At 42.6% G+C, this 16,761-nt stretch overlaps 1 protein-coding gene across 1 annotated transcript in view; it reads left to right on the forward strand.

Annotated features, from left to right (window-relative positions):
* The window catches only part of MTHFD1 (methylenetetrahydrofolate dehydrogenase, cyclohydrolase and formyltetrahydrofolate synthetase 1), a 44,624-nt gene extending 27,920 nt beyond the window's left edge, over nt 1-16,704 (forward strand). Inside the window, exons 18-28 of the mRNA XM_005506370.3 lie at nt 642-782; nt 3,823-3,891; nt 4,470-4,581; nt 4,759-4,898; nt 5,331-5,372; nt 6,418-6,518; nt 7,211-7,388; nt 8,389-8,496; nt 9,694-9,846; nt 15,499-15,607; nt 15,783-16,704. Coding sequence (XP_005506427.2) covers nt 642-782; nt 3,823-3,891; nt 4,470-4,581; nt 4,759-4,898; nt 5,331-5,372; nt 6,418-6,518; nt 7,211-7,388; nt 8,389-8,496; nt 9,694-9,846; nt 15,499-15,588 — 1,134 coding nt within the window. The 3' untranslated portion in view covers nt 15,589-15,607; nt 15,783-16,704. The remainder of the gene's footprint in view (nt 1-641; nt 783-3,822; nt 3,892-4,469; nt 4,582-4,758; nt 4,899-5,330; nt 5,373-6,417; nt 6,519-7,210; nt 7,389-8,388; nt 8,497-9,693; nt 9,847-15,498; nt 15,608-15,782) is intronic.
* The last annotated feature ends 57 nt before the right edge of the window (nt 16,705-16,761 follow it).

Below are 16,761 nucleotides of genomic sequence, written 5' to 3' on the forward strand. Positions count from 1 at the left end.
ATCTTCGCCACTGCACGTACTTCGGGTGGGATGTATCTGACCAAAACTAGACATGATGTCTGAGCTTGTTGTCTAGATTAATTATATAATCAATACAGTAAAATAGGCTCTGACTCCTCTCATCCCTTAAGTAACTGTCAAACTGATACTTCAGATGAATCGTGCTCAGAAAAGCCTCTTTCGATTGGCTTGAAATGTCCCTAGGGTGCTTAGCTTCCATGGAGGTGTCTGTTATGTCAGATGAATTCTACCCTTCATTTCCTATAGAATCTGATGTTTTTTTTCTGTCATTTACTGTACTATTTAGTGGTAGTCAGATGAGTTAGTAAGCTCAGTCTTCAAAAATATAATTTGTTAGTGTTAAGTGTTCTTACATGAATCACCAATGTATGTACTAGAAGAGAGTCATATAATAGCAATGGAATAAGTAGCTTTTACTTACTTTTGCAGGGAAAAAAATCTAGTTTAAAATGGCTGTTGTGTGTTCAGAGAGTAATGCTTTGATTTTCTTTTATATTTGTATATCTGTATTTTTTTAATTATTATTTTGATGGTGGTGATTGTCCTTGTTTGAATAACAGAGGTAAGGGTTGCTGCTGGGGAATCTTGACGAGTTCATGTTCTTTACTCATCTCTTGCAGGCTCAGTTTGACATCACGGTGAGCAGCGAAATCATGGCAGTTTTAGCACTCTCTGATGGGTTGGATGATATGAAAGAGCGACTGGGCAGGATGGTCGTAGCTTCCAGCAAGAAAGGAGAACCAGTTACAACAGATGACCTTGTAAGAGTGTCCTTCAGTTCTTAAATGCCAACTCTTTCCTATTACTTCTGAAAGTCCTTGGATTGAAAAGCACAGAGGCATTTCTGTACAGAGGAGACCTTAGCATATAGAAGATTAAAGATGAAATCTTAGCCCCTGGGGTTAGTGAAGGTTATTGACTTCAGTGTGGCTGTCTCCTTACCCAGAGACTGTGTGTGTGCGTGTGACCTGGGCAGGGACAGAGGGTCCTGTGTGGTGATGTGTGTGTCAGGCTGAAGCCAGCACATGTATTCCCCTGGGGATTAATGGGGAAATACATGGTGGCTTCTAGATAAAAAGTGTATTTACAACTCAGAAGAACTCAAAATGCATCCTGCTGGCTATCCTGTTTCTCAGGCTCCCTGGAGTGAAGAAAACATTGAGCAGGAACAAAGCCTCGTGCAAATTTAATTACAGGCAATGAAATATCATATTCTGGGAGACGGTGAATGCTGTAAAAGCCAAACCCTTTGCAACAAATGCAAGGTTTCCATAACCAGCCTTTGGTGGGGGACACAAATCCTTTATTTCCACTGCATGTAGTAGCACTGGTGATGTCTATTACCAGTATGTAAAGCAGTGCTAAGCAGCAGTTGCAAGCTGCAGTGGTGTCTTGTGGCTGTCCATACAATTAGTGCAGTTCTTGGCGTGTTTGTGGAGCACGTCAAACAGCACTCTTCCAAATGATGCTTCAGTGGGGTTTCAGGAGAATAGTCTGTGCCCCAGACAGTTCTTCCAATAAATGCTTTGAAGATGGCAGCCTTGTTTGGAGGAGGAAAGGGGAATTGAGTCCTGTATGTGCACTGTGCCCTGTGTGTGAACTGTGCCCTGCCGCTTGGCCTCAAAACAGAGAACAGGCTCAGAACCATTGCACTAGTTGACAGAAATATGATAGGGGTGCTTACTGCCATCCTGTATAGTGGGTTTTTCACAGCTTGCTTTGCAAAAGACAGGAGTATTAGAAATTCACATGATGTCATGTTAATGAGGTTTGTCTTGCATTTTCTGAATGAACCTTTTAGGTGGGATAGAAGAATGCACAGGGTGGGTATCGTGACCTGTGTTTCCAGGAAGGCAGGACACAGCACTAAGGCTTACCCAGCTATTGCTGTCATGCTGTGTTGTGGGGGGTTTTTTTGTTTATTTTCTTGTGCTTTGGGTGGGTTGTTTTTTTTTTGCTTTGTTTTGTTGCCTCCTGGGATAAACCTGAGAAACAGTAGGTTACCAATGTGGCCTGATTCTTGCCTTGCAGGAAAAGGGCTAGACTGGGAATCATTTATCTGTACATTTCCTTATGCAAAACATTTATTGGGATTGAGGAGAGGGCACGTGCCAAAGCTTTGAGACTTAAATTCCTACTGCTAGCAATGAATGCTGCCAGTTTAACCTTAAGCATCTGAGTTAACCCTTATTCTGGAAAACAGGAGTCTTTCCTGCTGCCCATCAGCAGTAGAAGCAGATGGTGCTTCGGTAGGGATTTGCTTTGAGTTTTATGCAGAGTCCAGGTGACAGAAGTCTTTCATCTGAAGACTTTTTTTTACTTTTTTCTTAATCTAATCATATTTAATTTTGTCCATTGCACCTGCAGAATGGTGGATGGTATCAGGCACGTCCAACAGCTTCTCTTGAACCTTATATGTTTGTGCTGATGGCGATCATTGGCTTGCAGTGCTAGGTCTGTGTTACCTACTCCTCGTGCAGGCAGAAATGTGGTGATTGCAGAGACCAGACTGGCACAATAGGAGTCTGGGTCCTTCTGCTGTGACATTACCAGTGTCATGGGTGGGCCACCAGGAAGCACAAAGAAGCTGGGAAAAAATGTGGAATCAAAAACTGGCAGCAGGTTTTTAGAGATGGGATGTATTGAAGTGGCACTGAGCGACACAGGCCTGAAATGTCGTCATGGAAATCTTGCTCTGTAGCTTTCATTATTCTGGAGATGACAGAAGTTTAAAGCTTATCCGTTAAATGTTAAATAAGCTTTCATGTGGCAAGATTGAAACTAATGAAACAAAGCAGTGAATGTCTTAAAAAAAAATCTTTCCTATAATTGAGTGCTGCAATCCGATTGAAATTAAAAGGGAAGAAAAAGAAATAATGATTCAAGGTTTTCATAACTGCTGTGAACATTTGGCCCAGTACCCAGGGAGAGCAATTCTAGTTACTTTTGCAAGTGCTGGGTAACAGCCGGTTTAGTTTCTACCGGACTGTGTCAGTCACAAGAATGACTGAACCCTCATTTTCTCTTCCCAAAGCAGATGTGGATGAAATTACAAGCTTTCACTTTGCAGGGAGCAGCATTGCAGCAGAGTATATTCTTATACCTCAGAGGAACCATGGACTTCAGTGTCTGCCTTTTGTGACATCGGCCTGGTCTTGCCCACAAGCACAAAAGTTCACTTTAAAAGTTATTTCTTCACAAGAGACTTGGCAGAGTTGTAGCAGCTTGTTATGACATTTTTAAGGCCAGTGTGTAGAGCCCAGCTGCTCAAATGAGGAAGGCAAAAGGTCCAAGACAAATCTGCCTGCAAAACCCAAGTACACTGACATGTGTGTAACTTTAAATTGCTTAGCGTGTTTAGATACTGCAAAGGAAAGACAGTAATGCTACAGTTGAGGTATCAGGGTGGTGAGAGTGGTCCAGTATTTCAACATGTGTAACAAGTGTCCTGAAAAACTCCCTCCTTTGTGCCAGTGAATGGGCTACAGTAACCCATACGTACCTAGGAGTTACTCTCTCACTGCTATTTTTTTATTAACATAACTATAGCATTGAAACAGCAATTGTTCTTCATGCCTTCATGACAAAGTGATGGCCAAGCAAGGCCCCAGCCAAGAGGCTGCACCCAGCAGAAGTCACAGATCCTCTTACAAGGATGTCAGGGTCCTCTTGTGCCTCATTAGCATGGGTCATCACTGGAGCAACTGCTGCTTCTGGCCCTGAAAGCTCCCAGGGACAAAAGCCGAGCGGTGACACTGCATAGGAACCGTCTCGAGGTCTTTTTGCTCTTTTTTCTTTCAGGGAGTGAGCGGTGCTCTGGCTGTCTTGATGAAAGATGCTATTAAGCCAAACCTCATGCAGACACTAGAGGTGAGCACAGATGATTTGCTACACGTGCGTTCTCACAGCCAAGAAGCCACCGGTCTAGTGGATTCATCACAATCAGCGTGGACTTAATCAGCTTAGAGTTGGAGACTTCTGGGGGTTTCCTACCCAGGGTTTGGGGCTCGAGGGCAAGAGTAGAGCTTTCTGGGTCTGCCATGGCATGTGGGGTGACCCCAAGGAAATGCACTAAACTTTGCTGTGTCTCTGTTCCGTTGTCTTTAATACTAGGAAGTGTTTTGGGAATCTAAATGGTGTGAGTGCAGGAGTTGCTGGTATTTAGCCATCCTTTTCCTAAGCGGATTAATATCTCCACTTGTTCAGATTATTATAATCTGGTTTGCCATGTAGTCCTTATTACTGGTAACAAGGGTTTGATCAGAGGGTTTTAAGATCTGTCTTCTTAAAGTGTAATTCTGTACCGTCACGTACAGTAGTTCTTAACTTAATTTCTTCTGAAATTAAGTTCTTCTGAATTAAGTTCTTCTTAATTTCTCCAGAAATGTGTGCAGATTTGCTAAATTTTACCCTCTGATTTTCTCTCTCCCACACCTCTTATTTTCTAGGGAACACCAGTGTTTGTTCATGCTGGACCTTTTGCCAATATTGCACACGGGAATTCTTCAGTGTTGGCAGACAAAATAGCACTGAAGCTTGTGGGTAAAGAGGGATTTGTTGGTAAGTGTGTGAGGTGTTTTTTTGCTTGTTTTGCAGGGAGGGATCTGCCTTTTTTTTTTTTGTGACCGTCTTAATTTGTTTTTGTCTAAGAAGCAGCTTCTGATTTATATTATCAGAGCATGATTTCTCCACCCAGCAGCTTCTCGCAAGCTTATTTTCTCTTAATTCCTACTCTAGTTACAGAAGCAGGATTTGGTGCAGACATAGGCATGGAGAAGTTCTTCAATATTAAGTGCCGCTACTCCGGTCTCCGACCTCATGTGGTGGTGTTGGTTGCTACTATCCGAGCTCTGAAAATGCACGGAGGAGGACCTGCAGTAAGTACTAGGCAAGGTTTTCTTTAAGCCTGAGGGGCTGTTACAGTTCTTCTGATCCAGTCACTTGAAGCCCTGTAGGATTTGATCTGCTTGTCATTGGCCTTGAGATTTGCAGTTGTAAAGGGAATCCATATGTCCTTGTTGCTTCTAAGCTACCTCATTGTAAGTGTGTTACAGGGACATACTTGCTTGTTTTATTGCCCTAAGGAAGTGCTTGTGTGCCGGGCACTTGTGATATTAGTGTAGTCAGTCATTTGTTGTATTGTGAGCCCATCTTGCAGTCTTTTTATTTTTCCTTTTATTTTTTTCTTAGAAAAAATATCAGCCTGCAGTAGATTGTTGTATCTTGGTGCCATTTAATAAGTGTCAAACACAATTTGCTGTTGTGGATAAAAATCTTATGGGGTTCTATCTTTTTCTTTTTTTTCCCAGGTCACTGCTGGGGTACCTTTACCAAAGGAGTACATGGAAGAGGTAACTTTCTATAGCTGTTGTGACACTTGACCAACTAACTGTGGTCATGACATGATATTTTCATGCAGTGCATGCCTGGATAGCTAGTGTGTGTCATTCCTTTAGCTGCCAAGGAAGTGCTTCCTCATAGAAGCTGTAATGTTGTTCTTTTTTTATTATTATTTTTAATGATGTTATTTTGGCTCTGCTCTTTCAAGCATTTATTGTACGTGACCTTGCCATTATTCAGAGCCTTTTCATTTCTTCTGAGCTCATGCAGTTGTCTGTGTGCTCAGTTTTTCATAGTAATTTCTACTCTGTGTCTCCTGACCCTCTCAGTATGGAGTAATTTCTTGCTGAAATATTGTCTTTGGAAATATTCAGAGTGCCTCTCTAATTATTCTCTTCTTAGCAGCAGTTTCTGTTTTCATTTCCCCCCTTCCTTTGCAAGCAGAAAGTGAACTGAAGTCTCAGCTTCTGTCCTTGTGCTTGGAATGGTTGTGTACACTTGGATAATTGGTCTGGCTCTCTATACACTGCGACAGCTTTTTCACTCGTGGAGCTTCTGTATGGATTATTCTTTGCTTAGGAAGGGATGAAATGTCTGGATTTCTGTGAATAGTCTCTGATGTTGCAAAATGTAAATATGTGTAAACTGAAAGCTGTTGCCACAGACTTCAAACAAGTGTCATGAAATTCACTGCTAATGATATTTAATACATAAAGAGGAATGTGTCAGAGAGGAAAAAGAGGCTTTGCTGTAGGAAGTTAATGAGCATGGTATTAACTTACTAAGAATAACAAAAAAATCCTGCAAAAAGTGATTTATCTTACCTTGATTGACAGCTGAAACCAGTGATCATAAGAAGCAGTCATTCCTTTTCCTGTCTTCCATCCAAACCCGTGCACTGGTCTGGACTGTTCAGAAAGCAGCACTGGGGATTTGTCTTTGTGGTTTCATTCCCGTTTTGACGTTTTTATCATTAGCTGTGGACGTAGTGGCTTTGGAACAAAAGTTTCACTGCCCCAAATAAAATGTGCTTCCTGCTTGCTGTCTTCTTAACAGAATCTTCAGCTGTTGGCAAAGGGCTGTAGTAACCTAAACAAGCAAATCCAAAATGCACGAATGTTTGGTGTCCCAGTAGTAGTGGCTGTCAATGCTTTCAAGTAAGTGGGCTGGGACATGGGAGTAATGCATGGGGATAAAATTGTGGCACTTTATGTGCTATGTCTAACACACATTCTTCTTTTCAGTACTGTTGATGTATTATTTGCAGCATTTTGCATTGTTGGAAGATGGTGAATAAATAAGAGAGCTCTGCTTAGTCATTTCTATTGCATTCCTTAGTTTAAATTAGCTTAGGATTTCATGATCCGTGACTATTATCTGCCATCACTTGCACCCTGAGTGGCCAAATTACTCTGGACAAAAGATGCCTGTGATGATGTGGAGTCTAAGCTCATAATAGATGGTGAGTTGCATGTGCTGTGGACCACGCTGTGTTCCGTGGTCTGCTGTATGCAGTAATTATGCCCCGCTAAGAACCATTTTGGGCTCTGCATGCTGTACTGCACAGGAAATCCAACCTCTGTGTGGTCTTTTTATGCAAGCAGGAAGGCTTTGACCTGATGCATTAAAGCTGATGCCAGTTGGAGTGGAGTAGCCAGCTAAGGATTCTTCGTCTGACGTAAATGCATATTGGCTGATTTAGAGAAATTATGTTTTTTTAGCTTGCTATGTGCATATGATTTGGCACCTCTAAATCAGCAATAATAAAGAGCGAAAAATGGTTAGAACAAAGGGTTAAATTTACCATATCTGCATTCTGGTACAAATGCGCAAACTTTTCTCCTTACAGAACAGACACAAAGGCTGAACTGGCCCTTGTAGTACAACAGGCAAAGGCAGCGGGAGCGTTCGATGCTGTGGAGTGCACGCACTGGGCAGAGGGAGGTAAAGGAGCACTCGCGCTGGCCCAGGCTGTTCAGAGAGCATCGCAGACACCCAGCAACTTCAAGTTCCTCTATAACGTGGAGGTAGGAACTTGCAGTGCTACAGGGTACTTTGTTTTCAAGGAGGAGATCGGTTGGTTTCACTGCCTTAAGCTGCTAAAGGCTGTCTGAAAGGCTGCTCTGAGAAACTGAGAAGAAACTTGGTTTTAGAACATAGCATTTATTCCACCAGTCCCAAAGACCTAGTTGATCAGTTCTTATTGTTTTGACCTTGAGATGTGCGTTCCTCTTAGAGCATGGACTGGAACAGGCCTGACCAAACCTGTTACCTGCAGAGATTCTGGGTGCAATTTTTGCTCATAATGGAAATCTATACAACAGGCTATGGCACAGAATTTGTCCTTTTTAACTTTTTTTTTTCTCTGCAAGTAAGGCTTATGGAGTCACACTACAGGTCAGGGTGGAAGAGAATGTGTATGTGTGTGTTTCTAATTACTTTGTACTTAAGCAAATTTGACAGATGACTTGAAGGTAATGAAGTCATCACAGTTAGTTCCCAGGTTATGGCCTGAATCCTCCTTTATTAGCAAGGACCTATTCAAGAACCTAATGAGGTACAGAGCTCCGTCATTATATCCATTTTAGCTCTTTAACAGATGCTTTCAGTTTCCTTCTTTAACCTGTTTCATTTGTGCTTTTATTTAACTATTAACTTGTGTTCCCTCAAATTATTTTTACTTGCTTTTTGACTTAGACTTGAGAAAGAATAAAGACATCTCTTTTGCAGCAAGGGTAATTAACACGCAGGCACAGCTTTTAAGAAATACTATTGCGTATAGTTTTGTTTCTGACTGTAGTAAACTAGTTTTGCCCTCTTACCAAGAGAAACAACCGCAACAAAGATAAATGAAACCTGTTCTGAAAACCCTCATGTTACCGTCTAGCTTTGTGCTACAGCAAATGGAAACAGCTCTGGTATCTGCAGGTGGACATTGCACAACATGTATGAAGGACTGTGAAGCTGCTGTGGTGTTACGGCTCTTTGTGGTTTGACCACACTGACTTGCCTGTCTTTTTTCTCTAGCTGCCTATTATAGAGAAGATCAGGCTTATTGCACAGCAGGTCTACGGGGCAAGTGACATCGAGCTACTTCCAGAAGCACAGGAGAAAGTCACTTTGTACACTAAGCAAGTGAGTTTTCCACGTCGCCTGATGCCAGTGGTGCTTTTCATTGAAAACTTCTGTATTGAACAGGGGTGTTCAAGTTGTGTGTGAAGGGAATCGTCACTCTAATCGTGTCCTTGTCCAGGACTCGCCAGATGCTGCTGTGGCAGAGGAGGACGAGGACGTGATATGGGCAGGGAGAAACTGGCCCTGGCTTCTAGTGAAGACAGAACTCATCTGGCCCAGTAGCACGTCTGTAACAGTGTGTGGGAAGAGAAGAGCAGGGGGATTCAGTGGTCCTTCTCTACTGTACTCTCCAGTCCTTCAGATATTTGGGACTTAGGGAACTACAAGTGGTCAGACTGGTGCTAAATAGTCTCTGGTGATTTTTTTAGACGTTGTTCCATTGAGCTATCTAATCAGTTTTTGAACCCATATGGATTTTTGGCAGTCACAACTATGTTGGGGAAAGAGTTCCACAGTATTTCCTGTGGAAAAAAAGTCTATTTTAAAAGTTTTGAACCTGGCATCTGGTTGTTGAATTAGATGCTTTCTGGTTGTTGTGTTACTTTTCTCTTGCATGGTGTTCTTGTGCTTCTGTATTAATGAAGGTCTATTGAGGGCTTTGAAGAGAAGAGCAATGGGAGAACTACCCATTCTTTCTATAGTGTGCTCAAATAATTTTGCTTTTACAGTCCATTTACTACAGCATATGTAGTTTCTTGCTTTCTTGTTTCTTGTATGTTTCTCTACAAGTCTATCAAAATACTGTAGGCATGTAACTGTCAATTCCTCTTGAGCTGAAATGATATTGATCAACATTTTTAATTAACTGACCTCAGCTGAACAAGAACTTTAGTTCTGAGCTGTTTAGATTAATGTTTTGTGAAGAGAGAGTAAAAAGTAAGTGGGCTATCAAGATTGTATATCTAACACTTCCATATCATTAATTTTTTTCCTCGGTTGGATGTGTTGGGGTCCGTGGTGGTTCATTCTTTAATATTTAGCAGGAAGCAAGGAGAGAGTTTGAGAGAGAAGGAATAGGGATGCAGAATGGTCAACAGATGTGACAAGCTGTGGATGGAGTAGTTGGTGAGGAGTAAAGCACACTGAGAAAATGGCTGCAGAGAACAGCAGAGCGGAGCAATTACTTTTGCATACAGGAAGAGTTACTGGTTTCGCACTTATTTCTCTCCTCTTTCTCTCTTTTCTTTGCCTTCCCAGGGATTTGGAAACCTGCCAATCTGCATGGCTAAAACTCACTTATCGTTGTCTCATGACCCTGAACAAAAAGGAGCACCTACGGGTTTTATTCTGCCAATCCGAGACATTCGGGCCAGTGTCGGTGCTGGATTCCTGTATCCACTAGTAGGAACGGTATGTGATTGAATGAAACCCTCTACTGCAGGGTGAGGAAAAGCTTCACGTGCGTTCTAGTAAGCACTTACAAGGTACCTTAAATTAGGAGAGTCCTTGTTGTTTACAGTTGGTGTTTTAATAGTCTAGTGTGTTAGATGCCCTTAATAGTTTTTATTCAGGGGGAAGAGGGAAGCTAAAATAGACCGTCTGACCATTGGATTACTTAGCAAGCCCCCAGCATACTCCTCAGGTCCCACATCTCTGTCTTGCTGGATTTTGAGGAAAGGGTGAGCTCTGTAGCTAACAAATTCTGGGCACTGCGGTCTGGTGGAGACGATGGGAGAAATCCTTGGCCCACCTAATCACCGTTGTGACTTTGCATTCCCAATGAAAGCACTTTGCAGGGTTGCAGGTGAAGTCTGTACACCTGCAGATCAAGGTAGAACCAGACAACTCCTCCAAAGCTTACGAAGCTTGGGTTGCAAACTGGCTTAAGGAGAGAAGCCAGAGAGTGGTAGTCAATGGTGCGGAGTCTAGTTGGAGGCCAGTATCTAGTGGAGTGCCTCAGGGGTCAGTACTGGGGCCAATATTATTCAATATATTCATTAACGATTTAGACGAGGGAATAGAGTGCACTATCAGCAAGTTTGCTGATGACACTAAGCTGGGAGGAGTGGCTGACACGCCAGAAGGCTGTGCTGCCATCCAGAGACCTGGACAGGCTGGAGAGTTGGGCGGGGAATAACCTGATGAAATTTAACAAGGGAAAGTGTAGAGTCCTGCATCTGGGCAGGAACAACCCCAGGTTCCAGTATAGGTTGGGAAATTACATATTAGAGAGCAGTGTAGGGGAAAGGGACCTGGGGGTCCTGGTGGACAACAGGATGACCATGAGCCAGCACTGTGCCCTTGTGGCCAGGAAGGCCAGTGGCATCCTGGGGTGGATTAGAAGGGGGGTGGCTAGTAGATCGAGAGAGGTCCTCCTTCCCCTCTACTCCGCCCTGGTGAGACCACATCTGGAATATTGTGTCCAGTTCTGGGCCCCTCAGTTCCAGAAGGACAGGGAACTGCTGGAGAGGGTCCAGCGTAGGGCAACGAAGATGATGAAGGGAGTGGAGCATCTCCCTTATGAAGAAAGGCTGAGGGAGCTGGGTCTCTTTAGTTTGGAGAAGAGGAGACTAAGGGGGGACCTCATTAATGTTTATAAATATATAAAGGGTGAGTGCCATGAAGATGGCGCCAGGCTCTTCTCGGTGGCAAACAATGATAGGACAAGGGGTAATGGGATCAAACTGGAACACAAGAGGTTCCGCTTAAATTTGAGAAAAAACTTCTTCTCGGTAAGGGTGACAGACACTGGAACAGGCTGCCCAGGGGGGTTGTGGAGTCTCCTTCTCTGGAGACATTCAAAACCCACCTGGACATGTTCCTGTGCGACCTCACCCAGGCATTCCTGCTCCAGCAGGGGGATTGGACTAGATGATCTTTTGAGGTCCCTTCCAATCCCAAACATACTGTGATCCTGTGATACTGTGAAAGCTTCTGATGAGATACCTCTGAAGTGAAGCTGACCTGTACTGTTAATCATTTGTCAGTCTCCCCTCCTGTTTGGTTCTCGTGGTTTTGCTGACCATCTGTTAGCTGTTCAGCCTACGTCCGTTCCAAGAATTCATTTTACTATGCCCTTGAGTTTTTAGTTTCTGTTCTTTGACATTATTGGCATAATGTCAGCTGAGAAATGAGAGAGAAGCTACAATGGAAACAGGATCCTGGAATAGCTTTGATACAAATTACCGGGCAGAAAGAGGAGCTACCTGCAAAATGGACTAATGTTCAGGTCTGCATCCAAAGCAAGAATGTTAGGGTGGAAGGTTCCACTGGAAATCTTACCTGGGGGATCTCTTCTGTCAAGTAACTTGTTAGATTATTTAAAGGGATGGAGCAGTTGGAGCATGCATCTCTGTCTTTTTCTTATTGTTTTGGATGGGAACCTTTTTCTGAAGTCTTCATGGCAACATATTTCTTTCAATAAGTCTTCAAAAGCATTAGGGGTGCATGGCTCCGATGATGAAATTTGCTGATTTAAGAGCTGGGTCCCTTCTTTCTTCAAATGCTAGCTAGAGCCAAATATTGGATATCTTTTTTTCTTTTAATTAAAGTAAGGGTTTCCAGATTACCCAGCATAAATAAAATAACCACAGTCTGGCTCATCCATCTTTTTAAAGAGTAATGCATGTTTTGGGGTAAATTGAAAGGCAGTATGCTTGTTTCTGTTATTAATGACATTTTTTTGCAAGCCAAGTTTTAGTCCAAACAATGTATTTTGGTCTTTTCATAAGCACTGGAGAAGGAAAGGGTACACAGCATTAATGAGCTACACGAGAGAAGGATGTTTTCAGACATTAAAACTAACATTTTGGCTCTTTTTCTGATGTCTTCATTTTCTGTGGAGTTGGGCTCTTTCCACTCCCTTCCCGGATTCCTAATGGTTTCTTGGACATGTAGTAAATCATGATGTTGCTTCTGCCAGAATTAACCGTTTTGCTTAGAGACACGAAGATCACTCTTCTGTGGTGTCTGCCCAGCCAGGGAAGGGATGTCCTTTTGAGAAGCAATCCAGGGCATTTTGAATCAGATCGCTATTTTAAACCCATTCAGCAGGAGCTGTATTAGCCTCAGAATAAATTTTTGGCAGCAGCCGTTGAACTGTGAGCTGAAAATGCAGTAAATATGTAGCTCTATGCACAAGCTTTTATGAGAAATTGGAGGTGAAATTAATCACCAGTGCATGCATATTGTTATTATCTGAAGTTAATCACAGAGGTATGACACACTTGATTTTTTTCTCAGCTTCTTAGCTTTTGCTTTTTCCCTTTCTGGCTCAGAGTTGAAGCTGTTGCACTTTAATGGAATACTTTGAGATTTTAAAGGAAATATAATTTCAATTATTATCTAGATTTAACTTTGAGCATGGAAGATAATGGATGTGAAATGAATCATTGGGCTGAAATTGGATGGGTTTATTTTCTAGTGCTGCTGATGAATTGAAAATAAATTATTTATTCAGCTCTGTATTTTTCGTTCCTAGATGGCAATTTTTGTAAGTTCCACAAGTGCAATAAATAATACATTCTTAGTTCGTATTTGGTTTCTTAGATTGATGATATCCATGTGGTCTAATTTTTTCATCCAAGTAAACAGTGAATTGCCCTGTGTTCTTTTTCAGCACATGCGGTATTGCAGGGGAGGAGGATAATGGAGGAAGAGTTCATTTCTTTGGCTCTGAAAATAATTGAGTGCGTTAAGCATTGTAGACACCTATACAGAAAATTAGTAGCCTGGTTGGAAATTATCCTGTACTACGTAGAAATTGAAGGTTTAAGCAGACTGCCTTTAAATAATGAATAGCAGAGTAGCCACTGTGGGTTGCCCTGTGGATGGGAAAGGGGGAAAATTGACCATTTATTTCAAAAGAGAAAGTGCAAGAAATAGTGAAGTCAGGCCAGTCTATGGCAGTTTGGGACCTTCTGCTCTGTTGTCACTGTCTCAGCTCCTGCTGTGACCATCTGAATCTGCAGGTGGAGGTCTGTAATTCTCTGTGATTGTTCAGTGTTACAGAAATAAATAGGAGGTTTCTTGCTCTCCATGACTGGAGACTGGGACTATGGTGAGAACAGGAAAACCCCTCCAGGCACTTTGGATCTCTTAATACCTTGGCTCTTTAGAGCAAAATATTCATACAGCTAAACACAAAGACAAGGGATGAGGGTCTTCTTTATAGTCCCCCTATTCTCGGTCTCAGAAACCAGGAGCTCTGACAAAGAATTCATTACAAAGAGCGGACTTGAAGTGATTTTTAGCTCCACATAAACCATGCAAGACCTGCAGTGGTATGATACATATGGGATTGGTGTTAGCACTTGTAAATGGCTCAGGAAAATGGGCTGGCACTCCAGGAGCTCCCCGAACAGTTTTGAGAACTGCAGAAAGCACCTAACCCATAGAGCTTTGCCTCTTTGCTGCTTAGCTTATTAGCAAAAAGGAAGATTGGGAGGTAATTTGATTAGAGTGCAGAATGCTTGATCAGGGAGAAAACAACGGGTTGCCAAAGAGATCTTTAATCTAATGGAGACAAGCATAACAATGCTGATTGTGAAAAGTGAGCCTAGATGATGCAGATAGAAAATGAGACCTTGAATTTTTTTATTAAAGGGGTTAATGACCAGTGGCGCAAACAAAGCGTGGTCACGAGTTGCCCCTGTCTGTAGGGCATCCGTGTTTAATCTACACGTGCTGCTGAGCTCAACGCTGAGTTAGGGAAGGGGAAATCCTGTCAGCTGCATTAGTAAATTAGGCCAAGTGTGGAGCCCGCCAGCCTTGTGTTCTGCAGCTCTGAAACTGGGAACTGAGCAGTGGGACAACTGGAGAGGACTGGCCTGAGGCAGGCGGAGCGCTGGCAGCTGTTTCGCTGGCCTCAGTTCTGCCACTGCTCAGCCCTTCCGACTTGAAGCACTGCGCCCTTGTTGAGCCAGCACTGTGCCCTTGTGGCCAGGAAGGCCCATGGCATCCTGGGGTGTATTAGAAGGGGGGTGGTCAGTAGGTCAGAGAGGTTCTCCTGCCCCTCTACTCTGCCCTGGGGAGACCACACCTGGAATATTGTGTCCAGTTCTGGGCCCCTCAGTTCCAGAAGGACAGGGAACTGCTGGAGAGAGTCCAGCGCGGGGCAACGAAGACGATGGAGGGAGTGGAGCATCTCCTGTGTGAGGAAAGGCTGAGGGAGCTGGGGCTCTTTAGCTTGGACAACAGGAGACTATGGGGTGACCTCATTAATGTTTATAAATATGTAAAGGGTGAGTGTCATGAGGATGGAGCCAGGCTCTTCTCGGTGACAACCAATGATAAGGGGCATTGAGTCCAAACTGGAACACAGGAGGTTCCGCTTAAATATGAGAAGAAACTTCTCAGTGAGAATAACAGAGCACTGGAACAGGCTGCCCAGGGAGCTTGTGGAGTCTCCTTCTCTGGAGACATTCAAACCTGCCTGGACACATTCCTGTATAACGTTATCTGGGTGTTCCTGCTCTGGCAGAGGATTGGACTGGATGAGCTTTTGAGGTCCCTTCCAACCCCTGACATTCTGTGATTCTGTAAATGCCTCAGAAATGTTCCAGTCAGGAGACCTGACCTCTCCGTTGCTATTTAAGTTTTATCCCAGTTTAAAAAAAATAAAATAGCCACAAACTGTTTAAACTTTCTTCTCAACAATAATTATTCCTAATTATTTAATACTTCTAGTTCTAGACTCTTAAAGAATGGTAATCAGCTGAGACTTTACAGTTGGCAAAGCTGTATTAAAACATGTATCCTCATTTTAATAACCAGGAAACTGCCACAAGTAATTGTTGTCTCACCACAGCAAAGTCCATGAACATTCCTCTAACAGTTAGCTGGTCAGCTGGATATCTAAATACTTTGCCAAAGCTTGGGTTCGGTCACTGACAGAGACAGAAGCCAAACTAAATCCTCATCGTAACGAAACAAAACCACTAACGAACAAAACAAAACAAAGATCTGCCTACTGAGCGGTAGTCTTCAGCAGTGATTTAGTGTTCTATCTTCTGCATGAACCTATGCTGCTTCCATTTTAACATCTTATCTCTTGTTGTCCAGATGAGCACTATGCCAGGACTTCCTACAAGACCCTGTTTCTATGATATAGACTTGGATCCAGTGTCAGGAGAAGTAACTGGGCTCTTCTGAAAGGAATTATTGGCCAAAGGTAGGTGCCTTCCTGAAGGCTTTCAATATTTGGGCTGCATTTCTCATGTTGAGATAATGGAGTTAAGCCAATCTCATATTAAGCCATACGTTTCCAAATGGCATTTGATTATAATTCAGCCTGAAAGTTGCCTTCAGTACTGTATAATAGTAATCAAATTTATTTTTCTTTCTAGCTCCCAGAAGAACACCTGATGAGTCATGTAAATGGAACTATGCCCTGATCTTTTCTTTTAAGTCAAAACAAGATATGACTGAGAATATAGAGCACGAAGTGACTGGAAAGAGAACTGCTAAAGAATCAACCACTTACTTTTAATCTGTAATAATTTCTAAATGACTCTGTGCCAGGTTAGTTGACACTGAGCATATCAAGCACGCTTCCTCTACAGCCCTCCTGCTTCATAATTATAGCTGAAGCGGAATACAGAACCTTGGGTTTAGTGACCTCTTTTGATTCAGTGACATGATTTTAATAATTAAAAATCCTAAAGCTGGAGCTGTTTGAAACAGTCTTGGGACTTAATTGTCTTAACCATAGGGTTTTTGTAGCGTACATTATCTTTGAAAGTCTTGTACGCTGCATATTCCTGTTTGCCATACTGAATTTTATATCCTGCTTTTCACACTATGGGAGAAATGGCTGTGCTGAGGAACTGCACCCATGTCATTTAAGAGAGGGAGCAAGGAGGAATCCCCTTTGCTTCTGGTCTCCCTCCAGCAGCGCTTACGCTGCCTTTTGCTGTGAACTATTCCTGCAGGCACCTGAGCCACATCAAATTTCCCTTCTACAAAACCCAGCTGTGCCTACCATGTTCTACTGCTGATGGAAATCCAACCTCTGGATATTCTGTAGGGTCTGGATCTCTGGCTTCTGCCACATGTCTTTTGAACCATTCTATGCTCAACAATAAGCACAGTTAAACTGTTGACGAGCCTTGTTTCCTAAGGTACCTTTTTGCTGAACACAGACAACATAAGTAGTGATCAAGTGACTTGTAGCAGGTTTTGTCCGCAGGCCAAAAAATCGTTTTGTAACATAAAAATATCATTGCTGCCAATTTTTTAACTAATACAAATAAACTGGTAAATACTCAACTGCTTTTGGGGTTTTAATGTATGCACTGAGATTATTGAAGTAGAACTTATTTCTGT

The sequence above is a fragment of the Columba livia genome, chromosome 5, assembly GCF_036013475.1.
Source record: "Columba livia isolate bColLiv1 breed racing homer chromosome 5, bColLiv1.pat.W.v2, whole genome shotgun sequence".
Taxonomy (NCBI): domain Eukaryota; kingdom Metazoa; phylum Chordata; class Aves; order Columbiformes; family Columbidae; genus Columba; species Columba livia.